Source organism: Mesocricetus auratus, unplaced genomic scaffold, assembly GCF_017639785.1.
Source record: "Mesocricetus auratus isolate SY011 unplaced genomic scaffold, BCM_Maur_2.0 Super-Scaffold_100676, whole genome shotgun sequence".
Classification (NCBI taxonomy): Eukaryota; Metazoa; Chordata; class Mammalia; order Rodentia; family Cricetidae; genus Mesocricetus; species Mesocricetus auratus.
The window spans coordinates 20,184,959-20,205,509 of record NW_024429266.1 but is presented as its reverse complement, the minus strand read 5'-3'; the positions used below and the strand labels follow the sequence as shown (position 1 = coordinate 20,205,509).

Genomic DNA, 20,551 nt, shown 5'->3' with positions numbered 1-20,551 from the left:
ATTTTTTCCCATTCCATACAGGATTAGGAGGTTGGATGGTGACCAAAGGCAATGAAGGTAATCTACATTAAGCTCCATTCCAGGGATCAAGTCCCACCATTAGCTACCGTCTCCTCACCCTCCTCCACGCCTGTCACAATGGAGGCAAAGTTGTCGTCAAGAAGGATCATGTCAGCTGCCTGCTTAGAGACATCAGAACCAGTGATGCCCATGGCAATGCCGATGTCAGCCTTCTTCAGTGCGGGGGAGTCATTCACCCCGTCACCAGTCACTGCCACAATGGCTCCCTGGTAAAATCCAGACAAGAGTGTTAGATTCAGAATCTGTTCCAAAGATCATTTTGATTCCAGCATCTTTTTCTTTTTCTTTTTCTTCAAGACAGTGTTTCTCTGTATATCTCTGGCTGTCCTGTAACTCACTCTGTAGACCAGGCTGGCCTTGAACTCACAGAGATCTGCTTGCCTCTGCCTCCAAGTGCTGGGATTAGAGGTGTTCCCCACCACCACTTGGTGGTTGCATCTCATTTCTTAATGCAGTCATGCTTGACTTGCCTATGCTTATCCCTGTTTTCTGTTCCCCTGAGCTACTTAAGCTTTCAGGGAGCTTCCAAACCAAAGGCCATCACTGAGGCAGGGTGGGATTCTCTCCGGTACCCTTCTACCCAGCCACTTGTTCCCTGCTGGGTTTGCAGCTGGGCTCTGCCAGATTCCCCAGGGCACTTGTCTCCCTTACCAGTCTCTGACACCCCTCCACGATGATGAGCTTCTGCTGAGGAGATGTTCGAGCAAACACTATCTCCTTGTAGGTCTTGAGGATATGGTCCAGCTGGTTTGAGTCCATGTCCTTTAGCTCTGAGCCGTGCACTACGATGGCTTTAATAGACCTAAGGGAAGGAGTTTCTGAAGGCTAGTCAAGAGTGTTGAGGACTCACGTCATGTTTCAGAGTTCTCTACTAAACCCCTACATTCTGGTTTCCTTCCCACCCAGTCTCCTTGCCCTCAGCATGTACTGTTCTTAAATTGACCCAGCCTCATCCCCCTTTGCCAACCACTCCCTCCTTTGGTTTTGTTTCTTTTCCTGTCTCCTCTGAATACTCAGTGGCCTAATCACTTAAGTTACTGCTCTGTCATATTTTATTGGTCACGTGTATATCCTACAATCCTACTTGCTGAAGGAGACTCCAGAACTTTGGGAAATGGTTTTTGATGGGATGTGCTGAGGATGGAGGGCAAATGTCAGATCTGAGTTCTTTAGGGGCCTCACTTGGTATTGAGTTGGCTGACAGGGATATTTAGCCGAGCAGCCATTTCCTCTGCTGTCTCGTTGGCTTCTGAAATGATGCCCACACTTTTGGCAATAGCTTTGGCGGTGATGGGATGATCCCCTGTTACCATGATTACCTGGATTGGGAAGGAAAAGGAGAAAGTTTTAGATAAGACCCGTATCTGTTGCCCCCTAAGGAATAGTCCAGTTAGTGGCTCAATTCCAAGGTCAAGAGCTGTGCTGCCTACAGCTCATACAGGTCAAGAGCTGTGCTGCTGTGGCATCAGTCCTTGGAGGGAGGCGGGGATGTCAGCTGATGTGGCACCCATCCTTCAGGTTCTTTATTGCCCAGGAAGAAGTCAGTGATTTGGAAATACTGCAAAATTCAGAATTCCATTCACTTGCTCCAGAAACTGTTTGAAACTTTAAGCAACAACACAGAAACACATACCAAATATGAAGGAATGTCTGGAAGAATCTGGTGCCTAGTGAAACCTCACCGAGACCCAGAGCACAGAGAGCCTTACTCCCCCTCTTGCCTGTCCTTGTCCTACACTTTCTACTTGGCAGCTCATTGCACCCCATTCCTACTCAAAGGCGAGGCTCCCGTGCTCTGTGTTCACAGTAGTCTGTTATTTCCATGTGCTGCTACTTAGCGCTTCTCTCTGTGGTGATCTCTTCCTCACTGGCCTGAGAGCTTGTGAGGAAGACGTGCGTGCGTGCGTGCGTGCGTGCATATGCCCTTGCCCCTCTACAATGACCTGCACGTAACAGACCATCAACACATAATTACAGAATGAGGACTGAAGGAAGGAGGCTACCTGGGAGCTCCCTCTCAAGGCTCCCGACTGTGCTCTAAGCACACTGTCAGCCTCACGCATTCCCAGTGCCTCACCCCGTTTGGTCATTTCACAGACTGTTGTCTAGTGACTTCAGCCATGCTGCCTCCCTGCCACGTCAGAGAAATGAAAATGCAACGCTATTTCAAGGGTGAGTTCCTTGGACACAATTTTACTAAACACTCGTACACTCCTGTATGAGATACACTCAATTAACAGAAGAGCAGCAGCTCCACAGAGAATAGCTCCCTCTGAAGTAAAGGTGAAGTAAAGGGTATCCAACTGCTTTTGGAATTCAAGTTCTGGAAAAACTTAATTTCCAACACACCTGTGATGTTCTCACACCATTGTACCAGTTACACGTATGTTCCCTTCTACCATCTTCCCCCAGATCAGACCATATGAAAGGAACTTGCAAATGCTAATAAGGAAACTATGTCCCTGGGACAGCTTTCAAAGCCTGACTTCTTTGTAGAGGGAGCCAGGGTTATAATGTGCTTTTATCTTCGTTCTACTGAAGTCTTAGTGGTTAATATAATTGAAGTATTTTTTAATTTTTAAAAATCACATTTATTTCAAAGTCCTGGGCATACGGCTGCCTGCTTAGCCCTCCAATCATTTCCTTGTAAAAGGCTTTGGAGGTCAAGCAACAATCATGTGACTTCTTTTATTCGGTAGCTGTGACAGTCTCCGGCCCTGCATCACCACCACTCTGAGGGGGATGGTGGCTCTGGAAGAGTTCGCTTCAGAACAAACTCCTACGTGTCTGTTACATTTTGTACATTTTGAAAGATGATACCATCCTTCTGTCTTATACTTCTCTACCCAGAGAGGTAATGATTCATAATTACTCACTGAGTCAGCTAACTTCCCATCGGGTTGGAGTCCAGAAGGAGGTACACAATTGTAGCAAGACTTGTAAACAGGCCCCAAACAAGGGCTGTTCAGACAGCACTGCGGCCTCCCGACTCGTGGCTAGCCCTGTGAGTCCTCGCCAACTGTAACGAGCCGCTGTTCTTCAGGCTGTGTTGACACTCTCATCTGTTGGGCACCCTGACCCACACTGCTTCTTTGGTCCCTTGCCAAGGAGATTCACAAATCCCCAGGTGAGACAAATCGCCAACTACATTCATAATGTTATTCCTCGTTCTAATAGTCTACCTCAAAGCGCAGAAAATCCAGATGCATGCTTACAGCACTTTGGGGAAACATCAGCATTAGTTATTCTATGACGATGTTCTGTAATAATGCCATCTCCACAAAGAACCTGCTGCCTCGCAGGTTTTATAAGGTGATGATTAAAAAGCTGGTGCATCATAATCTCCCACATCATTTCTTTAGTTTCCACTCCAGTGAACCATTGTTTAGCTAAGCACTGTTCAGGAGGACTCTTAGACAAATTGCCGGCAGTCACAGGTCTAATATAAGAGCAGCTCCAGCTGGAAGCACCTACTCCCCCAAAGCGCCTCCAATCCTCTGCTCTAGCCAGCTCTTGCCAAGTCTAGAGGATGCAGGTGATCCAGAAAGTATGAGCACCAAGTGCCACATCTGATCTGTAAGGTGTGAGTTTTGGGCTGGTGGGATGGCTTAGTGGGTACAAGCACTTGCTGAACAAGCCTGACAGCCAGGGTTCAAATGTCAAAGTCCCCAAGGTGGAAAGAAAGAAGTAGGTTTTTCTCTGAACTACCCATGTTCATCATGGCATGTGTGTTCCCACACTCACATATGTACAGATACACATACAATCACTCATTCAGTCAATATTTAAAATAAGATAAGAATCTTTGACCTAGAAACATGAATACACAGAGTCTCAGAATTGGAAAAATTCCATTACTGCCTCCCTGTGAAATCAAAGATCTACCTCATCAAAGACTTCCCACCTCTGGATTTGCTCTGTAGTAGAGTTTCATCATTGGTTTCTAGTTTTTCTTTGAGGATCCGAGGTTTATATCTGTCATTGCAGCTGCTCACTGCAGGTCAGACGCACAGAGAGCTCCCCAGCTCTGTAGCTCATTGCCTGCTCCAGCCACCAGGCACCCTAGCACCCCGTGTTACCCCCCATCCCAACAGCAGCTCCTCTTACAGATGCAGCGCAGCAGTGCATGGTATAGGAGCTTGTTCAAATGTGCAACGGGCCCTAGAGCTATCAATCAAGATATGAGGAGACAGGAGGAGGAGAAAGAGAGGGGGAGAGAGGGGGAGAGGAGAGGAGACAGAGGGAGAAGAAGGGGGGGAAAGGGAGAGAGGGGGAGAGAGGAGAGGAGAGGAGAGGAGAGAGAGGGAGGAGAAGAGAGGAGACAGAGGGAGAAGAAGAGAGGGAGAGGAAGAGAGGGAGAGAGAGGGAGAGGAAGAGAGAGAGGACAGAGAGGAGAGGAGAGGACAGAGAGGGAGAGGGGGAGGAAGAGGGGGAGGAAGAGAGAGGGTGAGGGAGAGGGAGAGGGAGAAGGAGAGGGAGGGAGAGAGAGGAGGAGGAAGAGGGGGAGGAAGAGAGAGGGGGGAGGGAGAGGGAGAAGGAGAGGGAGGGAGAGGGAGAAGGAGAGGGAGGGAGAGGGGGAAGGAGAGGGAGAGAAAGGGAGAGAGAGAGAGAGAGAGAGAGAGAATATTTACAATGGTCTAAGAAGCACTGCTTCACAGTGTTTTCAAACTTGTGCATCCATTAGAATTTCCAGAAACTTTTGAAGTACTGATTGATGCCTGAGAGCCAGCCTGGGATTTGGGGTTTAGCTTAGAGTTTTCATACTTCCCTGGTGATTCTCAAATCAGGGAAGCAGGCTTCTGGAAGACACTTCCTATTTGACATCTCCGAAGGGTAGACACCATAAGCTCATGGAGGCAGAAATCAATTCAGCCAAGATTATTCGGCACTTACTCTGAGCCAAGTTTTCTGCTGGCTGCTCCAACTTGTGAGAGATGAGGGACTTTTACGGAGGGTGGGAATTTACCTTAATGCCCGCATTTCGACACTTGCCCACAGCGTCGGGCACAGCAGTCCGAGGAGGGTCTATCATTGATATGAGGCCAACGAAACACAGGCTCTCCATGGGGAAGTTTAACTCATCTGTATTAAACTGGAATCCCTTCGAGAAGTTGCTAGGCAAGTTCAAGTAGCAGAAACCTGGGGAGAGAAGAAGGGCCCAGAAGTCACCCCATAGTATGTCTGCTGCCCGCCACACCCCCCACAAATGGTCATCTTGTTGGCATTCTTTCAAAGTCACGCCCCCTTCCCCAGCTCCTCACCCAGCACTCGCTCTCCCATGCCTCCTAGTTCTAAGTAGGCATTTTGGAAGTCTACTTTCATTTCCTCATCCATAGGAAACTCCTGCCCATTCAGCATGAAACTGGTGCAAAAATCCAAGATCTTCTCTGGAGCACCCTTCATCATGAGCATATGGGCTTGGGGGTTATCTTCCAGAAGATGGATGGACATCTAGGGAGAGGGGATGTAGTGAAAGAGCCAGAGTGGGAGGAGAGGCATGAGGCAAAAAAATCAGTAGGGAAGTTTTTTAAGATTAAGTAATCTGGCAACCTGCTTCATGCCCACCTCAATCAGTCCAACCCAGACTCAAGCAGAGCCCAGCCCCATCATCTGCAGCAGAATCTAGTATCTTCCAGAAGTTCTCCGAGAGCATAGCTGGTACTCTCCTTTCTTCCTGATTCTTTGCGGATTGAATGGCTCAAGTGAGCTCGAAGACCAGTGTGTTCTAGAGCCAGAATCCTGTTTTATCTACTCTGTGAACTCAGCTAAGGCAGTCAAGCCTGCAAAACCTTAGTTCCTTCCTGAGAGGGTAAAAATGCCTTGCCTTGACTACTTGGTTTTTTTTAATGATTTCTTTTTATTTTAAGTGCATTGGTGTTTTACCTGCATGTTGTGTCTGTGTGAGGGTGTCACCTCACTTGGAGCTGGATTACAGACAGTTGTGAGCTGCCATGTGGGTGCTGGGATGAACCCTGGTCCTCTGGAAGAGCAGCCAGTGCTCTTAACCACTGAGCCATCTCTCCAGTCCCCTTTATTGTTTGTTTTTAAGGAAAGCTAGTTGTAAAACAAAAGCAAGCAAGCAAACAACAACAACAACAAACCCAAATTTTGAAATTGAAACACAAACTAAATAATTTAGCCCTGTAACCATTCTTCTACAGGCAGGAGATGCCATCGAGGAAGACTGCGTACTGGTTGGATGCCTGATGACGGAGGGTAAGGTATATATGACACGGATCTGCAGAGACCACACAAGCAGAGAAAGCAGTCTGGTGGCATGGGTTTAGCCTTTCACTTGGATCTCTGATCTATGAGAAGGCACCCGTAGAGTTCCTCTTTTGACTTATAGGATCTGCCTTTGAAGGCCAAAACCAGCAAACTGAAAGAACTGTGCGAACACCATGGAGGCCAGCTGGCACTTCCCGGATGTCGGGTGGGGTGAGCACTGCTGCATAAAACGTGGCTACAACTGATTTGTTAGAGAATGGTCAGCTGTGTTCATGACATGCTTAGGTGGTTAAAAGAGCAAACCTTGTTTAAAGGCAAAAGCTGTGAGATTAACAAAGCTCAATGAATCTTGGTTGACTGAATCAAAGACTCAGGTGAACACAAGCTTCTTACCTACTAACCTGGCCATAGCCTTGATAGATTACAAATAGGGGCTTGCAAGATGACTCAACAAACAAAGATGCTCAAGGTCAAACCCTGAAGACCTGAACTTGATCCCTGGGCTGACAGTGGAAGATGTGGCCTCTGGCCACACGGAATCCATTACACACACACACACACACACACACACACACACACACACACACACACACAAAATAAGTGTTTTGATTGGGTGTGGTGGCACATGCTTTTAATCCCAGCACTTGGGAGTCAGAGACAAGCAGATCTCTGTGAGTTTGAGGCCAGCCTGATCTACAAAGTGACTTTCAGGACAGGCTCCAAAACTACACAGAGAAATCCTGTCTCAAAAACAAAACAAACAAGCAAACAAAAAAGTGTTGTTTGTTTGTTTGGCAGGGTCTCACTACGTATATCAGCTAGCCTCGAATTTACAGAGATCCACCTGCCTCTGCCTCGTGAGTGCTGGGATTAAAGGCGTGCGCCACCATACTGGTCCAAAAAATGATTTTTCCCATTTCAGAGATGGTAAGAGATCAAGCTTTGCAAATGACTGACAGGCTAAGTAAGACACATTCCTTTCAAAGACTGGTGTCTCTGCCCTTGCAGCAGGCTAATTATAGTAGTTTACTCAGAGTCGGCCAGAGCTGGGCCTGCTGGAGCTGAGTGTCCCGGAGACTACTTCTGCCACTTGAATGACACTCAGGAGCTCAGAAGCACTCGTGTGGTAATTTGGGGGAACACGGTTACTTGCTGGACATTCCAACAATGTCATGAATATGTTTGACTTTTATTTTTAACCACATGAAGGGAGAGGTACCTAATTCATCCAAAGGTTTTACTTGCACTCTGCCACACCACAAAATTCCTGTCTGGTTAGTGAGGCCACCAAGTGTCAGAAAAAAGAAATGGGAATAAAGTTTGCAGCTTATTTGCAGACCTGGGAGATCTATTTTATGACTAAGACAAGTGTAGACAGAAAGTGTGGATCTACTTATCTCTTAGTGTTCCATCACAAATTGCAAGTAACCGAGTATTTTTTTAAACACAAGGACTGTGGAATTTTGTTATCTCTGAAGACAGAAGGCAAAACTGACTACCAGTCTTGTATCACAGCCCTGCTCGCACACTTAAATGTCTGGTCTTTGCCTGAGCAAACAGGCCTGGTCAGCCTCCAGCCTCGGAGAAGCCCCTCATGTCTCTGCTCTCTCCTGAAAACCGCTCTTCAAATGAGGCTTGGATTCTTGCTTCCCCCATGGGTTACTTTGACTTTTCCTCTTCTTTTCTTAGACAGGGTCTCAAACTACAAGTTAAGCTTACCTGGAACTCAGGGTAATCCTTCTGCCTCAGCCCCCGACTCAATGCAGAGATTATAGGCATGAACTACCATGCATAACTTCTCTGGATTTCATTGTTTGCACCACTGACCATTCCTCAAACCTTCCCTTTCCCACCTGCTTCCTCCCTGGATCATAAATCAACGCTTTTAGAAAATGAAAACTGTGACCCCCCGTACTGGTGTCCCCTAACTGCCTCACTGATGGCTGCACTACAACTCTATGGAAGGAAAAGGGGCATTTGATGGCTAGGGAGATGAACACCTTGCAGACACAGCCTTTTGTCTACAGTGGCAAACTGCATAGCGACACTGGTATAGACTCAGTTGTACATGACTGATGTGACTCCTACAAGCCAGCCTTGACTACCTCTGTCTCAGAGGAACACTTTAAGATAAGCAGGTGGCATGGGTAAGAATTCTGCTAGGAACTATTCCCTTATCACCTATTTCTCATCTCTTCACTGTCCCTTTCCTTGAGATGCAGTTTCCTCCTAGTTGGTACGCTGGCTTTCCTGAGCTATGGTCCTGCTCAGAAGTACAGCTGGAGGCAAAGGCCATGGCTTCCCCATCGGTGAGCCCATGCCCCCCCCCATTCTCCTACCTTTGTCAGTTCTGTACCTGGTACTTGTTGGTAGAATTAAAGGGAATCTCGGCCACCTTGGGGTTTTTCTCTCTCATTTCATTCACAGAGTTGTAAGATTGTTCAATGAATTTGAGGAGGGCGGACTCAGAAGCGTCTCCTGTTGTTGCCCGCTGCAAGGAAGGATTTGTATTAGTCCCAGGGGAAACCATCTGGGCACAGGATTTATCTGTGGTCTTAAGGAGAGAGGCACAATGGGGAGGGAAGGGTGTGTGTACAAAATCACTGAGGGTGGGGAGGCAGACTTTTCTGGAAGAGGAGCAGTGATACACTAGTCAGCGAGGCACCCTCTTTCCACTTGGTACCTTAGCTACGGGAACAGATTCCTGATGGGGCTTAAAGTCAGCCCGGTTACAGAGGCCAGCAATTCGAGCCAGGTAAAACCAGGTGTCGGAGGACTTGGGAAATGTTTTCCCTGGGGAAGAAGAAGGGGAGAACTGTAAACAAACAGAATTGAATACAAGGGGTTACACTAGGAGGGAGAGGTCAGGGACTAGAGGGCTCAAGGTCATCTCCAACTACTTACTAGTAGAAGGCTAAACAAACATGGAGGCAGGAGGTTATTCGTGTTCAAATACTCCTCCTCCATTCCACATTCCAGCTCCCTCCCATTGGTCTGGAGTCAGCATTTTCCCAACAATCCCACCCCAAATCCTCCTACTCTTGGTGGCCAATGCCATCGTCACCGGTAGTTTGTTCTTCACTGGTGTCAGCCTCATACACAGTCTTGTCAAACCACAAGTGGGCCACTGTCATGCGGTTCTGGGTGAGGGTGCCTGTCTTGTCGGAGCAGATGGTGGATGTGGAGCCCAGGGTCTCCACCGCCTCCAGGTTCTTCACCAGGCAATTCTTCCGAGCCATGCGCTTGGCTGTCAGCGTCAGGCACACCTAAAGCCACCAAAAGGGGAAAGAATGGTTTGCTTTGGAAATTTGATTGGTTTTATTTTCTTTTTATCCTAGCCCAGTCTTTAGACATCCCACCTGTGACCATCAAAAAGAACACCGAGGAAATTATTTAGATGTGTGCTTTACGGCAAGAGTTCCGGTGTCTTCCTTCACTGTCATAGAGAACAAGCTCCTCCCAGGAGGTGGCTAGATTTTCTAGTAAGGAGCCTCTTTTCCATCCTGGGCCACTTTCTCTCTCTCAGATCCGGTCTCTCCAAGGACCATATAGAAAGGTAATATTCTATTGTGGTATATAGTGCTGTGTATGGACCGGGCATTTTGCCAGTAGTTTCAGAAAAGTTTGGGCAGGAGGGAATGATGACTTTGGGCAAAAAATCTCACAGTACTGAAAAGCCCTTGAGAAACATGTAAGTATAGAATTTCAATTGTGAAATTACAATCACTAGTTCCAATGTTTAAAAACTAGTCCAAACACAACCTAAATGCTATTCTCATTTCTATTTTAATGTTGAAATATATTGAATACTGAAAAAACTAGAGCATACCTCAAGTAAGCTGTTGGTAAGACAAAGAACTAAGACCCTGCCATAGGAAGAATGGTTAAGGAAAAGATTACCTGGAGAATCTGAGGGGACATGATGACTACATCAAAGGGAATGGGGTGGACATAGGAGACAGAGAATCAACGTATTTCAGTTGGGAAAAGTAGGATGAAATAGGGAATCATATTTCTGTTCAATACAGGGAAATATAACTAAGTGGTCAAAGAGCAAAATAGGCTGATACAGAGAGGAGCTATGTTCTCCATTCTCAGAAAAAAAAAACCCAGTTTTCCTTCATGGGTTTTTATAGAGAACCCTCAGTGTTGGCTCAAAGGTTGACTTTAAATGGCCTTGAAGTCCTTTCCAGTAGGATTCTGTAATTCCAAATCAGTCTTTCTCTAAAAACTAATGAATACTTGAGGCCTGAAGATCTTAAGTGATTTGGCCAGGTTTAACAGCCAGTTCACCTGAGACCAGAATGCACCTTTTCTGTGTTGCATCTTGCTTCCCCTTTCACTGAGGAGGAGGAGGTATGGGTAAAAGAAGTCAGTGTAATGTTGGGAACTAATGGCTCACACTTCAAATGTTCAACAACAACAAAATCCACACTCGTGATTTCATTCCCCTGGGGTTATCTGTCTGCCCAGAGGCCACCCACCATCGCCTTGTTTACTCACAGTGACAGTGGCCAGCAGCCCTTCAGGGACATTGGCCACAATGATGCCAATAAGGAAAATGACAGCATCCAGCCAGCCATAGCCCAAGATAAGTGAGAGGAAAAAAAAAGTGACACCAAGGAAGACAGCGACAGCTGTGATCAGATGGATGAAGTGTTCAATTTCAACTGCAATGGGGGTCTGGCCCATTGTCAAGCCAGATGTTAGTGAAGCGATTCGGCCCATTACTGTGTTGTCTCCGGTACTAATCACGATACCCCGGGCTGTTCCTGTGAATAAAGGAAGAAGCTGTGATACCATACTGTGGTAAAGTAAGAAATGCCTGTCTTGGTATCTTCCCCCAAGTCATTGACATAGAACTTCTAAAATCCACAGACTGGATTGCTAGGAGAACCTTTTGTTGTTATAGTTGGTTCTTAGCACTTCATAATTTCTGGAGTGATAGGGATACCTGGCATAGAGTGTCTAAATGCCATAGAATTCCCTAGGTGGCAAGAGAACCTTTTGTTTTAATGAGGCAACTGTTGATTAGCCACAGGAAGAGGGAGTTGCCAGGGGAACCAACCAAGTGGTTACATGGTTGACTTTCAAATCTTCAGCCCAACTTCTAAGAAAGGTGAGGCTGAAGGTTGAGTTGATTACCAATGGCAAATGATATAATTAGTCATGACTACCTAATAAAACACCGATCGAAAAGTCAACACAAGGCTGGGCAGTGGTGGTACGCACCTTTAATCCCAGCACTCAGGAGGCAGAGGCAGGTGGATCTCTGTGAGTTTGAGGCCAGCCTGGTCTACAGAGCAAGTTCCAGGACATTCTCCAAAGCTACAGAGAAAGAAATCCTGTCTAAAAACAAAACAAAACAAAAAACCAAGACAACTGGATTTGGAGAGCTCCAGGCTGGCACCACATGGAGGTGTCTGGAGGTTGGCATCCTCAGAGAGGATGCAAAAGCTCCATCCAGAGAAGATACAGAAGCCCACATACCATTCCCCATGCTTGTCTCCCATCTAGGTGTTCACTTGTAGCCTATCAACTGTAATAGATGGGAAATGTAGGCCAAGTGCATCCCTGAGTTCCGAGAGCCTCAAGGAAGAAATCATAGGAATCCCAGTCACAGTCAATCTGTCATAAGTATGGATGACAACCTATTACTTGGATTAGAGTCTGAAGTAGAAGAGTCCCTTGGGATTAGGTCCTCATCTGATGCTATTTTGAGGCAGTGTCAAAATTGGACTGCATTTTGGGGAACTGATAGGGGGTCCCCACAGTAGGACACCGGCTTCTGTGCAGACAGAAAAAGTAAGGGTGGAAACCAAAGTCTGTTAAATATCCTACAGTGCACAGTTCAGGCCCTTCTCCACTCACAAGGAGTCCTCAATGTTAGAAGTGAAGAAACTGCCTGAGGAGCCCCCTCCCTGCTTTTCTGGCTAGAGCTAGTCTGACCTCTGCTGGGTAGCTCAGGCCATAACAGCTGTGCCCAGGGCTTTTCCAGCTCTGCTCTCTACCTAGAAGGTTGACTTTACCTACACATGGTACAGGACATTCACCTATGATCTTGAAACAAGGTTATCTAAAACCACACTTCCTGCCTTCCCACCATACCTGTCGCTCCCACCATTCAACTCCAGAATTACCAAGGAAGGAAATTCGTACAAAAGGCAGAAGGGCCAACTTTCTAAACAACTAGCTCTGTTCCCTGAGACAAAGTGCTATGCTCTCAGAAAGTCATGTTTCCTCATTCTTAAAATGGGATGAAGCACATCTCAGATGTTGCTAGAAATGCAGCATTTGAAAAGCTGAGGCTAGAGGATTGCCCTGAGTTCAAGGCCAGCGTGGGCTATGGTGCGAGACTTAGTCTAAAGAAGCAGGAGGAGGAGAAAAAGAAGGAAGAAGAGAGGAGAAGGAAGAAGAGGAAAAGAGGAAGGAGAGGAAGAAGAAGAAGGAGAGAAGAAGAAGAAGAAGAAGAAGAAGAAGAAGAAGAAGAAGAAGAAGAAGAAGAAGAAGAAGAAGAAGAAGAAGAAGAAGAAGAAGAAGAAGAAACAATGTACCTACAAAGCTGTGAAATTAAATATGTCCAAAAGAGCCTAGAACAAGTTTGGGTATGTGGTGGGCTAGGCACTCAACTTTATTCTCGAATTTTGGATGACTAAAAGATTTCCTGAAGGAGCTGGAGAGATGGCTCAGAGGTTAAGAGTACTGACTGCTCGACCAAAGGTCCTGAGTTCAATTCCCAGCAACCACATGGTGACTCACAACCATCTGTAATGAGACCTGGTGCCTTCTTCTGGCCAGCAGGCATACATGTAGGCAGAACACTGTATACATAATAAATAAATAAATATTTAAAAAGCTACTGTTTTATGTAAAGCATTTAAAAAAAAAGATTTCCTGAAGAACCGGTATAAAACCATATGTGTGGCCCAGGAGGAGCAGGTCCCCCACACAGGGGCAGGGAGCAGCTGGGGGTCTCCAGTACTAGAATCGCCTTCAGCAACAGTCCAGGAGCATGGGGCTGGAGAGATGGCTCATTGGGTAAGAGGATTTACTGCTCTTGCAGATAACTTGGACTTGTTTCTCCGGCCTACACGATGGCTCACAACCATCTATAACTGCAGTTCAAATTCACTTCCTCTGACCTCCTTGGGCTCCTGAACACACTGGGAACTCATACATGGACTTAGGCACACACTTTCATACAGAAAATTTAAAAATATATTTTTAAAAAAAGAGTCTAGGAGTAGAGTTCCCAGCTGGATCAGGCCAGTATTGTGGTAAAGGTCACACTGTAAAGCACCCTAAAGACAAGTTTTGAACTGTTGACAGGGTGCTCTGAACCCTCAGGAAAATACTAAACATGAAAATACTGAACAGATTCCATATTGTTGATAGGGTGGGTGTGGTTGGCTCTAATGTCATCTGAATCTATTTTATGGGATGCTTTATTTAGCTTGAAAAGATGAAATACAGTAAATGGTCCATATGTATCTAGAGATGGGGTATGTTAGCATCAAGCTAGAAGACTGATAAGGGCAGGTATACCGTATCCTGGGCCAGGCTGTTCCCTCATATACCTTCAAGTATCATCACAGGAAGAGCTCAGGCTCCCCAGAAGCATGGGAACACAGAGATGTGACATCACCCATCAAGGTCCACAGCAAGGACAGCTGGGAGGCAAGGCTAAAGCTGTATTTATGTAACTAATTTTTTTTTTTTTTTGGTTTTACGAGACAGGGTTTCTCTGTATTGTTTTGGAGGCTGTCCGTCCAGCCCGGCCTTGAACTCACAGAGATCCGCCTGCCTCTGCCTCCTGAGTGCTGGGATTAAAGGCGCGCTCCACCACCGCCCCGCTATGTAACTAATTTTTAAATTGGTCTAGGGCAAAGGTTAAAGGGGGAAACTGGTCTAACGAAAATTACTGAGCAAGTTGTATAAAAACTCCTTAGTTTGGTGGACATGGGAGCACACCTCTTTAACCTCAGCACCCAGGAGGCTGAGGTATGAGGATCTCCATGAGTTCAAGGCCAGCCTGGTCTACTGAATTCTAGGACAGGCAGAGCTACATGGTGAGGCCTGACATGTTTCAAAAACCAAAATTCTTTAGCTTAATCTAGCTAGTTCTACCCTCTTGGCTACATTTGGGTTCTGTTTGTCTATCAAATCCCTTCCACTCAGATAGAGCCTGTTTCTCAACTGGGGTTTCATCACCCATCTTCCCCAGCCCTCCTGTCTGCAGCATATACTTAGCGGATAAAAAAGCTTACTGCAGAAAGATAAATCTGAGCAAATTTCTGCCTAAAATGTAGCAGCAGAAATCCAGTATTTTAGAGAAATCTTGTTAATTTACATTTTTTCTGTCCATTCAACTAATTATATATTTTATGTATTGTGTACAAATCATGTGATACAATTTTTTCTGGTTGGATTCTTCCTTAATGTCCACGAGCGTCATAGTTATTATTAAGGTATTATTAAGGTATTTTCAAGTTAAATGATTTGATGAGGAGAGATTATTAGCCACTCAGTACTGAGCAGAGTGGAGAAGTGGGGGAGAGACACGGCCTTTTGGAGACAGACTTGCATTAGAATCACTGATCTTCCTCTTTTCTGTTGAGTCATGATCTCAAACGTGGTGAGCATGTAATTTCTTTGGACTTTAGACTTTCATGTGTGATACTGTGAGAATCAGAAAAGATGCTTATAGTAGTTGACACTGTAGCTATATGCATTTATGAATTCAGCAAAAAGCAACTACTTCTAGGCAACAAAACATTTATTCTCAAGCATTAGTAATGGTTTGCAAGTGGGTTCTAGGGTATATTTTAGGTTTCTTAAGGGGAAAAAAGGCAATGGAGAGTGACATAATGATGTCAAGCTCTTTTTTACTACATTGGTCAGAACCAACGTTTGAATGGTGAAGCTGGAGGGACAAGTCTGGTAACTCAAACTTCTGGAGGGTAAAAATTAGTTAGGAGAATGACCTAGCAGGATGGGCAACTTTCCTCCATTTTGTTCTATTTTCAAGACATAAATCAGTCTCTCCATCAGCTAAAACAATTGTCAACGGCTATAGCACACTTACAGTGTATTAGACCTTGCGCTAAGCATTTTGTATTTTATGTCCGGTAGTCCATAAGCAATCTGTGAGTAACGATTTTTAGTAATACCCGTAGGCAAATTGGAAATGGTGGTGTTGACCTTTGGACAGGTTATCAAGCTCCTGAGTGATGAAGAAGCCAGTTTGGTAACCGTCTTCCTACCCCAAAATCTTTAGAAACAGAAGGTTTTAAAAGCCATGTTTCCACCCCTGCTTTTTGAGCCTGTGATGCGTAAGGTACACAATTCACCTTCTACACAGTTGGTGGAGAAGAAGATGATGTTCCGGGTCTCCAGAGGGTTCTCATGGGTGCAATCAGGACAGCGAGACTGGGGTTCTGATTCCCCAGTCAAGGAGGAATTGTCCACCTGGGTGGGAAGGAGGCTAGGTTAAAAGGCAAGCACAGGAGAGATTCATTTCTGAGGACAATGGCACCTTATCCGTCATAACTATCATATCATTAATATACAGAGATATGCAAATGACTACCATGTCATTAATATACAGAGATATGCAAATGTGCCCCCAGTACCTTATTGTCTCCCTTACAAACCATTCTCATCACCACCTCAGGTTCTGAATAACAAGATCATATTTTCTGGACCTAAGCCCAGGTCCTTATCAGACCTTAGAACCACACATTGCCTTAGGCTCCCTCCTATTGCATTCCACATCTCCTTACCTTACATCCTTGTGCGGAGATAACCCTGATATCAGCAGGGACTTGGTCTCCACCCTTCACTTCTACTAGGTCTCCCAAAACCACATCTTTTACATTGATTTGCATCCTCTCTCCGTCTCGAATTACCAGGGCTTGCTGCAGGAAGATAATGTAGGACTGTTACACACCTTCCTACCTTGCTTATCCTGCTCCAACTCTAGAAGGTTCCATTTCTATTTCCTTTCTTTGTTATCCACTGTATTTGAAGGGGGCTTGGCAGATTGCATATTTCTACCATTGCTGTCTGCACAACTTTTGCAATATGACTTTGGTGGCCTTTCCATTAAGAGGTGGGATCTATCTCTTTGTTCCTAAATGTAGAATTGGCCATGTAATCCTCCCACCCCTAACATAAGATATTAGCAAATGTGGTACAAAGAAAGGCTTAAAAAATTCTTTCTCTGGGCTGGACCGACAGCCTCCAAAACAATACAGAGAAACCCTGTCTCGTAAAAACCAAATAAATAAATAAATAAATAAACAAAATAATTCTTTCACGAGCAGGGCACGTGAATCCCAGTACTCGGGAGGCAGAGGCAGGAGGATCTCTATGAGTTTGAGACCAGCCTTGGTTTACAGAGTGAGCACTATGACAGGCTCCAAAGCTACAGAGAAGCCCTGTCTTTTTTTTTTTTTTTTTTTTTTTTTTTGGTTTTTACAAGACAGGGTTTCTCTGTATTGTTTTCGAGGCTGTCGGTCCAGCCCAGGCTCGAACTCACAGAGATCCGCCTGCCTCTGCCTCCCGAGTGCTGGGATTAAAGGCGTGCGCCACCACCGCCTGGCCAGAAGCCCTGTCTTAAAAAACTAAAAATAAACAAACATCAAACAAATAAACAAATAAAGCTTTCATGTTAAGGTTTGCTCTGCTGTTCCTGGGAACCCCTCTGTTCCCATGAACAAGCCAGAGCCCTAACCAACATAATCATTTCAACTGAGGTTGAATAAGGTTATCCATATATTACTACCTAGCACAAGCTAGAGTCAGCTCAAACCAGAGCAGTAGCCCCAACACAGAACTGTGACAAAAGCCGTGTTTGAGGTAGCATATTAGGCAACCAGTGTTGCCTGATAAACTCTAAGTTTCCAGTCAAAACTCTCATTGGAGGAAAAGTTTAAATTATGTTGACATTAAAGGGAGAAGACAATCTTAGGCTCCAAGGCTAGAATATGGTAATATTGTTGCATGACTTTGGAGACTCTCTAAGCATCTAGACCTGTATTTAGAGACTCCAATCTGCTGTCATGCTATTTCCAGATGCCTATACAAAAATTTAACTTGAAGATAATTTTTAAATTTCAGAAAAGTTTCAGTAAAGAAATAATGACAAGCACACCTATAAAACTTTTACCTATCTCCACCCAATCACTTTTAATCTCACTTGTTTTGTCCTTTTCTGTCTCTAAGTTACATGCATCTTGACAACTTATTGTACACACTTCTGTGTTTATTTTCTAAGAATTATGTTATCTTCTCTCTCTTAAAAAGATTTATTTTATTTTATGCACATATATGTATATGCACTGTGTTCATGTCTGGTGCCTGTGAAGCCAGAAGAATAGGAAGGTGAAAGTCCTTTGAAACTGGAGTTCAAAAACATAAGCCACCATTAGGGTATGGGAACTGAACCCAGGTCCTCTGGAAGAGCAGAGTCTTAAGTTTCTATTGTTGTGATAAACACCACTATCAAAAGCAATGTGGGGAGACAAGGATTTATGCCACTGACACTTTCCACATCACGGTCCATTTTTCCAAGGAACTCAGGAACTCAAGGAAGATTCTGGAAGCAGGAACCGATGCATAGCCCGTGGAGGAGAGCTGCTTACTGGCTTGTTCACAATGGCTTGTTCAGCCCGCTTTCTTGTAGAACCCAGGACCACCAGCCCAGGGATGGCACTATCCACAGTGAGCTGGGCCCTCCCACATCAAACAGTCAAGGAAATGTACCACAGGCTAGCCCACAGGCCAATCTGGTGGGGACATTTTCTCAGCTGAGTTCCCTCTTTCCAAATGATTCTAGCTTGTGTGTCAGGTTTACATAAAATGAGCCAATGCAAGCAACAAGTGCTGCTAACTGCTGAGCTACCTCTTGGCCCCCATACCATCTCTTATACAGCAGTGCAGTGGTTAGTTTCAGCAGGTTCACACTGATACAATACTCTTGGCCCCCATACCATTCCCTTTATCAACAGTGCAGTGGTTAGTTTCAGCAGGTTCACACTGATACAATACTCTTGGCCCCCATACCATTCTCTTATACAGCAGTGCAGTGGTTAGTTTCAGCAGGTTCACACTGATACAATACTCTTGGCCCCCATACCATTCCCTTTATCAACAGTGCAGTGGTTAGTTTCAGCAGGTTCACACTGATACAATACTCTTGGCCCCCATACCATTCTCTTATACAGCAGTGCAGTGGTTAGTTTCAGCAGGTTTCACACTGATACAATACTCTTGGCCCCCATACCATTCTCTTATACAGCAGTACAGTGGTTAGTTTCAGCAGGTTTCACACTGATAGAATAATCAGATTTATTTTCTACACTCCAGCTTTCATCACCTGACCCAAGATGTCTTTTGAGGCATTGTCTGCCAGCACAGAATCAGGCCCAGGACCTGTATCTTTACCGGGATATTCATACCCCCACATCTTTTTAGTTTCCATTAAGCTAGAACATTCTTTTGTGGCATCACCTGAGTTTTACAATTTCTCCTGGTAATTTCCGGCCCTCATCACCAGCCTCACTGGGTGCACCCACAGTGGGCCACAGTCTCCAGGGGACTGAGCTATTATATAATTGGCCACCATCTGCACTTCTCATTAGATCCTCCCACACAAGCCCTACCTACCTGAGGCACCATGTTCTTAAAAGATTCCATGATCTTGGAGCTCTTGGACTCCTGGTAATACGAGAAGCAGCCAGTAATGAGGACCACAGCAGATAGTACAATACCCAGGTACAGCTGGATAGGGAAGGAAGTGTCATTAGCACATTATCCCTCTTCGTCCTCAAGAATTGCCAAGGTAACAACTTCCTCTGGATGGAGGAAGTCATAGGACTGAGTTGCAGGGCAGAGGGGCTGGGAGGAACCAGGGTCAGTGCTGGCACACAGAGCTTCCTAGTAATGGAAACTTAAACTATTGTGTTGAGTGGTCAGAAACCCCAGCAGACAGTGTGTGGGGCGGTGGGTAATGAGCCAGGGAGGGTGGGAGATGAAGAAGGTGATGTTCTGAGTAAGACAAAGGGCTGCAAAGACTGATGGAATAACGCCTGTTAGGGAGCCAAGGGCCAGAAACCTTCTAGATGAGAGGCTGCAGGGGATCAAGATGGACCAAAAACCTCCCTAGAAAGTTCTAAACTATTGGGGATTTAGACCAGAAGACTTCGGGAGTTCCAGTCTGCTGAACACGAGAGTTTCTGGGTCTTAGCCCAGGCTAGACCCGGTGCACAAGATGAGCAAGCTCACATTGTCTTTGTCGGCTTTTTCGTTGTACCGTAGATTTATGCTGTAGGCCAGGAAGCAGAGAAAGGCACCAGTCCATAGCAGGAGGGAGAAGCCACCAAACATTTGTTTACAGAATTTGACCCAATTTGGAATCGATGGAGGAGGGGTTAACGAATTTGGTCCATTTATAAACAGAATTTCCTGGGCATCTTTGAGGCTATGGCCCTGTGTGGAGAAGAAATAGGGAGGAAAGCAAAGTTACAATAAAGAAGGGTGTACTGGTTACATCCCAAAGCAGGTCTTGGAATGTCCTTCCAAAGCTTTTTTCTCCAGAAGGTAGGATTTTAGAATTTGTATTGTATAAGGGGTGTCGTTTAGCATGCCTATATAGAGACTTTTTTATTTCTTCATTTGTTTATTTGTTTATTTATTTATTTATTTATTTTGGTTTTTCGAGATAGGGTTTCTCTGTGACTTTGGAGGCTGTCCTGGAACTCACTTGGTAGTCCAGGCTGGTCTCGAACTCACAGAGATCCGCCTGCCTCTGCCTCCCGAGTGCTGGGATTTGTTTTGTTTTTCGAGACAGAGTTTCTCTGTATTGTTTTGGAGGCTGTCCTGGAACTCGATCTGTAGACCAGGCTGGCCTCGAACTTAGAGATCTGCCTGCCTCTGCCTCCCAAGTGCTGGGATTAAAGGCATGCGCCACCAACGCCCAGCCTAAAGACCATTCTTATTCATGATGGTATTCTCAATGGCTACCATCCTACCAAGCCCCAAGATAAAGAATTCAAGTTCAAATGTTTGTAAACCAATTCATAAACAAATGAAGAAATAAGTCGGGCGTTGGTGGCGCACGCCTTTAATCCCAGCACTCAGGAGGCAGAGGCAGCTGGATCTCTGTGAGTTCGAGGCCAGCCTGGTCTACAAAACAAGTTCTGAGACAGTTAGGGCTACATAGTTAGGGCTCACCTCACTC

At 45.4% G+C, this 20,551-nt stretch overlaps 1 protein-coding gene across 5 annotated transcripts in view; it reads right to left on the bottom strand.

Annotated features, from left to right (window-relative positions):
- LOC101844581 (sodium/potassium-transporting ATPase subunit alpha-4) overlaps nucleotides 1-20,551 on the bottom strand; it is a 45,073-nt gene that overhangs the window by 15,109 nt on the left and 9,413 nt on the right. For 4 of the 5 annotated variants that reach the window (XM_040738612.1, XM_040738611.1, XM_040738613.1 and 1 more), the window contains 13 exons: nucleotides 19,597-19,800; nucleotides 18,979-19,092; nucleotides 16,092-16,226; nucleotides 15,660-15,777; nucleotides 10,813-11,081; nucleotides 9,374-9,575; nucleotides 8,993-9,102; nucleotides 8,666-8,800; nucleotides 5,343-5,532; nucleotides 5,048-5,220; nucleotides 1,264-1,400; nucleotides 733-883; nucleotides 119-287 (listed from right to left, as the gene is read on the bottom strand). In XM_040738612.1, coding sequence (XP_040594546.1) covers nucleotides 119-287; nucleotides 733-883; nucleotides 1,264-1,400; nucleotides 5,048-5,220; nucleotides 5,343-5,532; nucleotides 8,666-8,800; nucleotides 8,993-9,102; nucleotides 9,374-9,575; nucleotides 10,813-11,081; nucleotides 15,660-15,777; nucleotides 16,092-16,226; nucleotides 18,979-19,092; nucleotides 19,597-19,800 — 2,107 coding nt within the window. Of the gene's footprint in view, nucleotides 1-118; nucleotides 288-732; nucleotides 884-1,263; nucleotides 1,401-5,047; nucleotides 5,221-5,342; nucleotides 5,533-8,648; nucleotides 8,801-8,992; nucleotides 9,103-9,373; nucleotides 9,576-10,812; nucleotides 11,082-15,659; nucleotides 15,778-16,091; nucleotides 16,227-18,978; nucleotides 19,093-19,596; nucleotides 19,801-20,551 lie in introns of those variants that run through there. The other variant, XM_040738614.1, reaches the window with a different exon arrangement.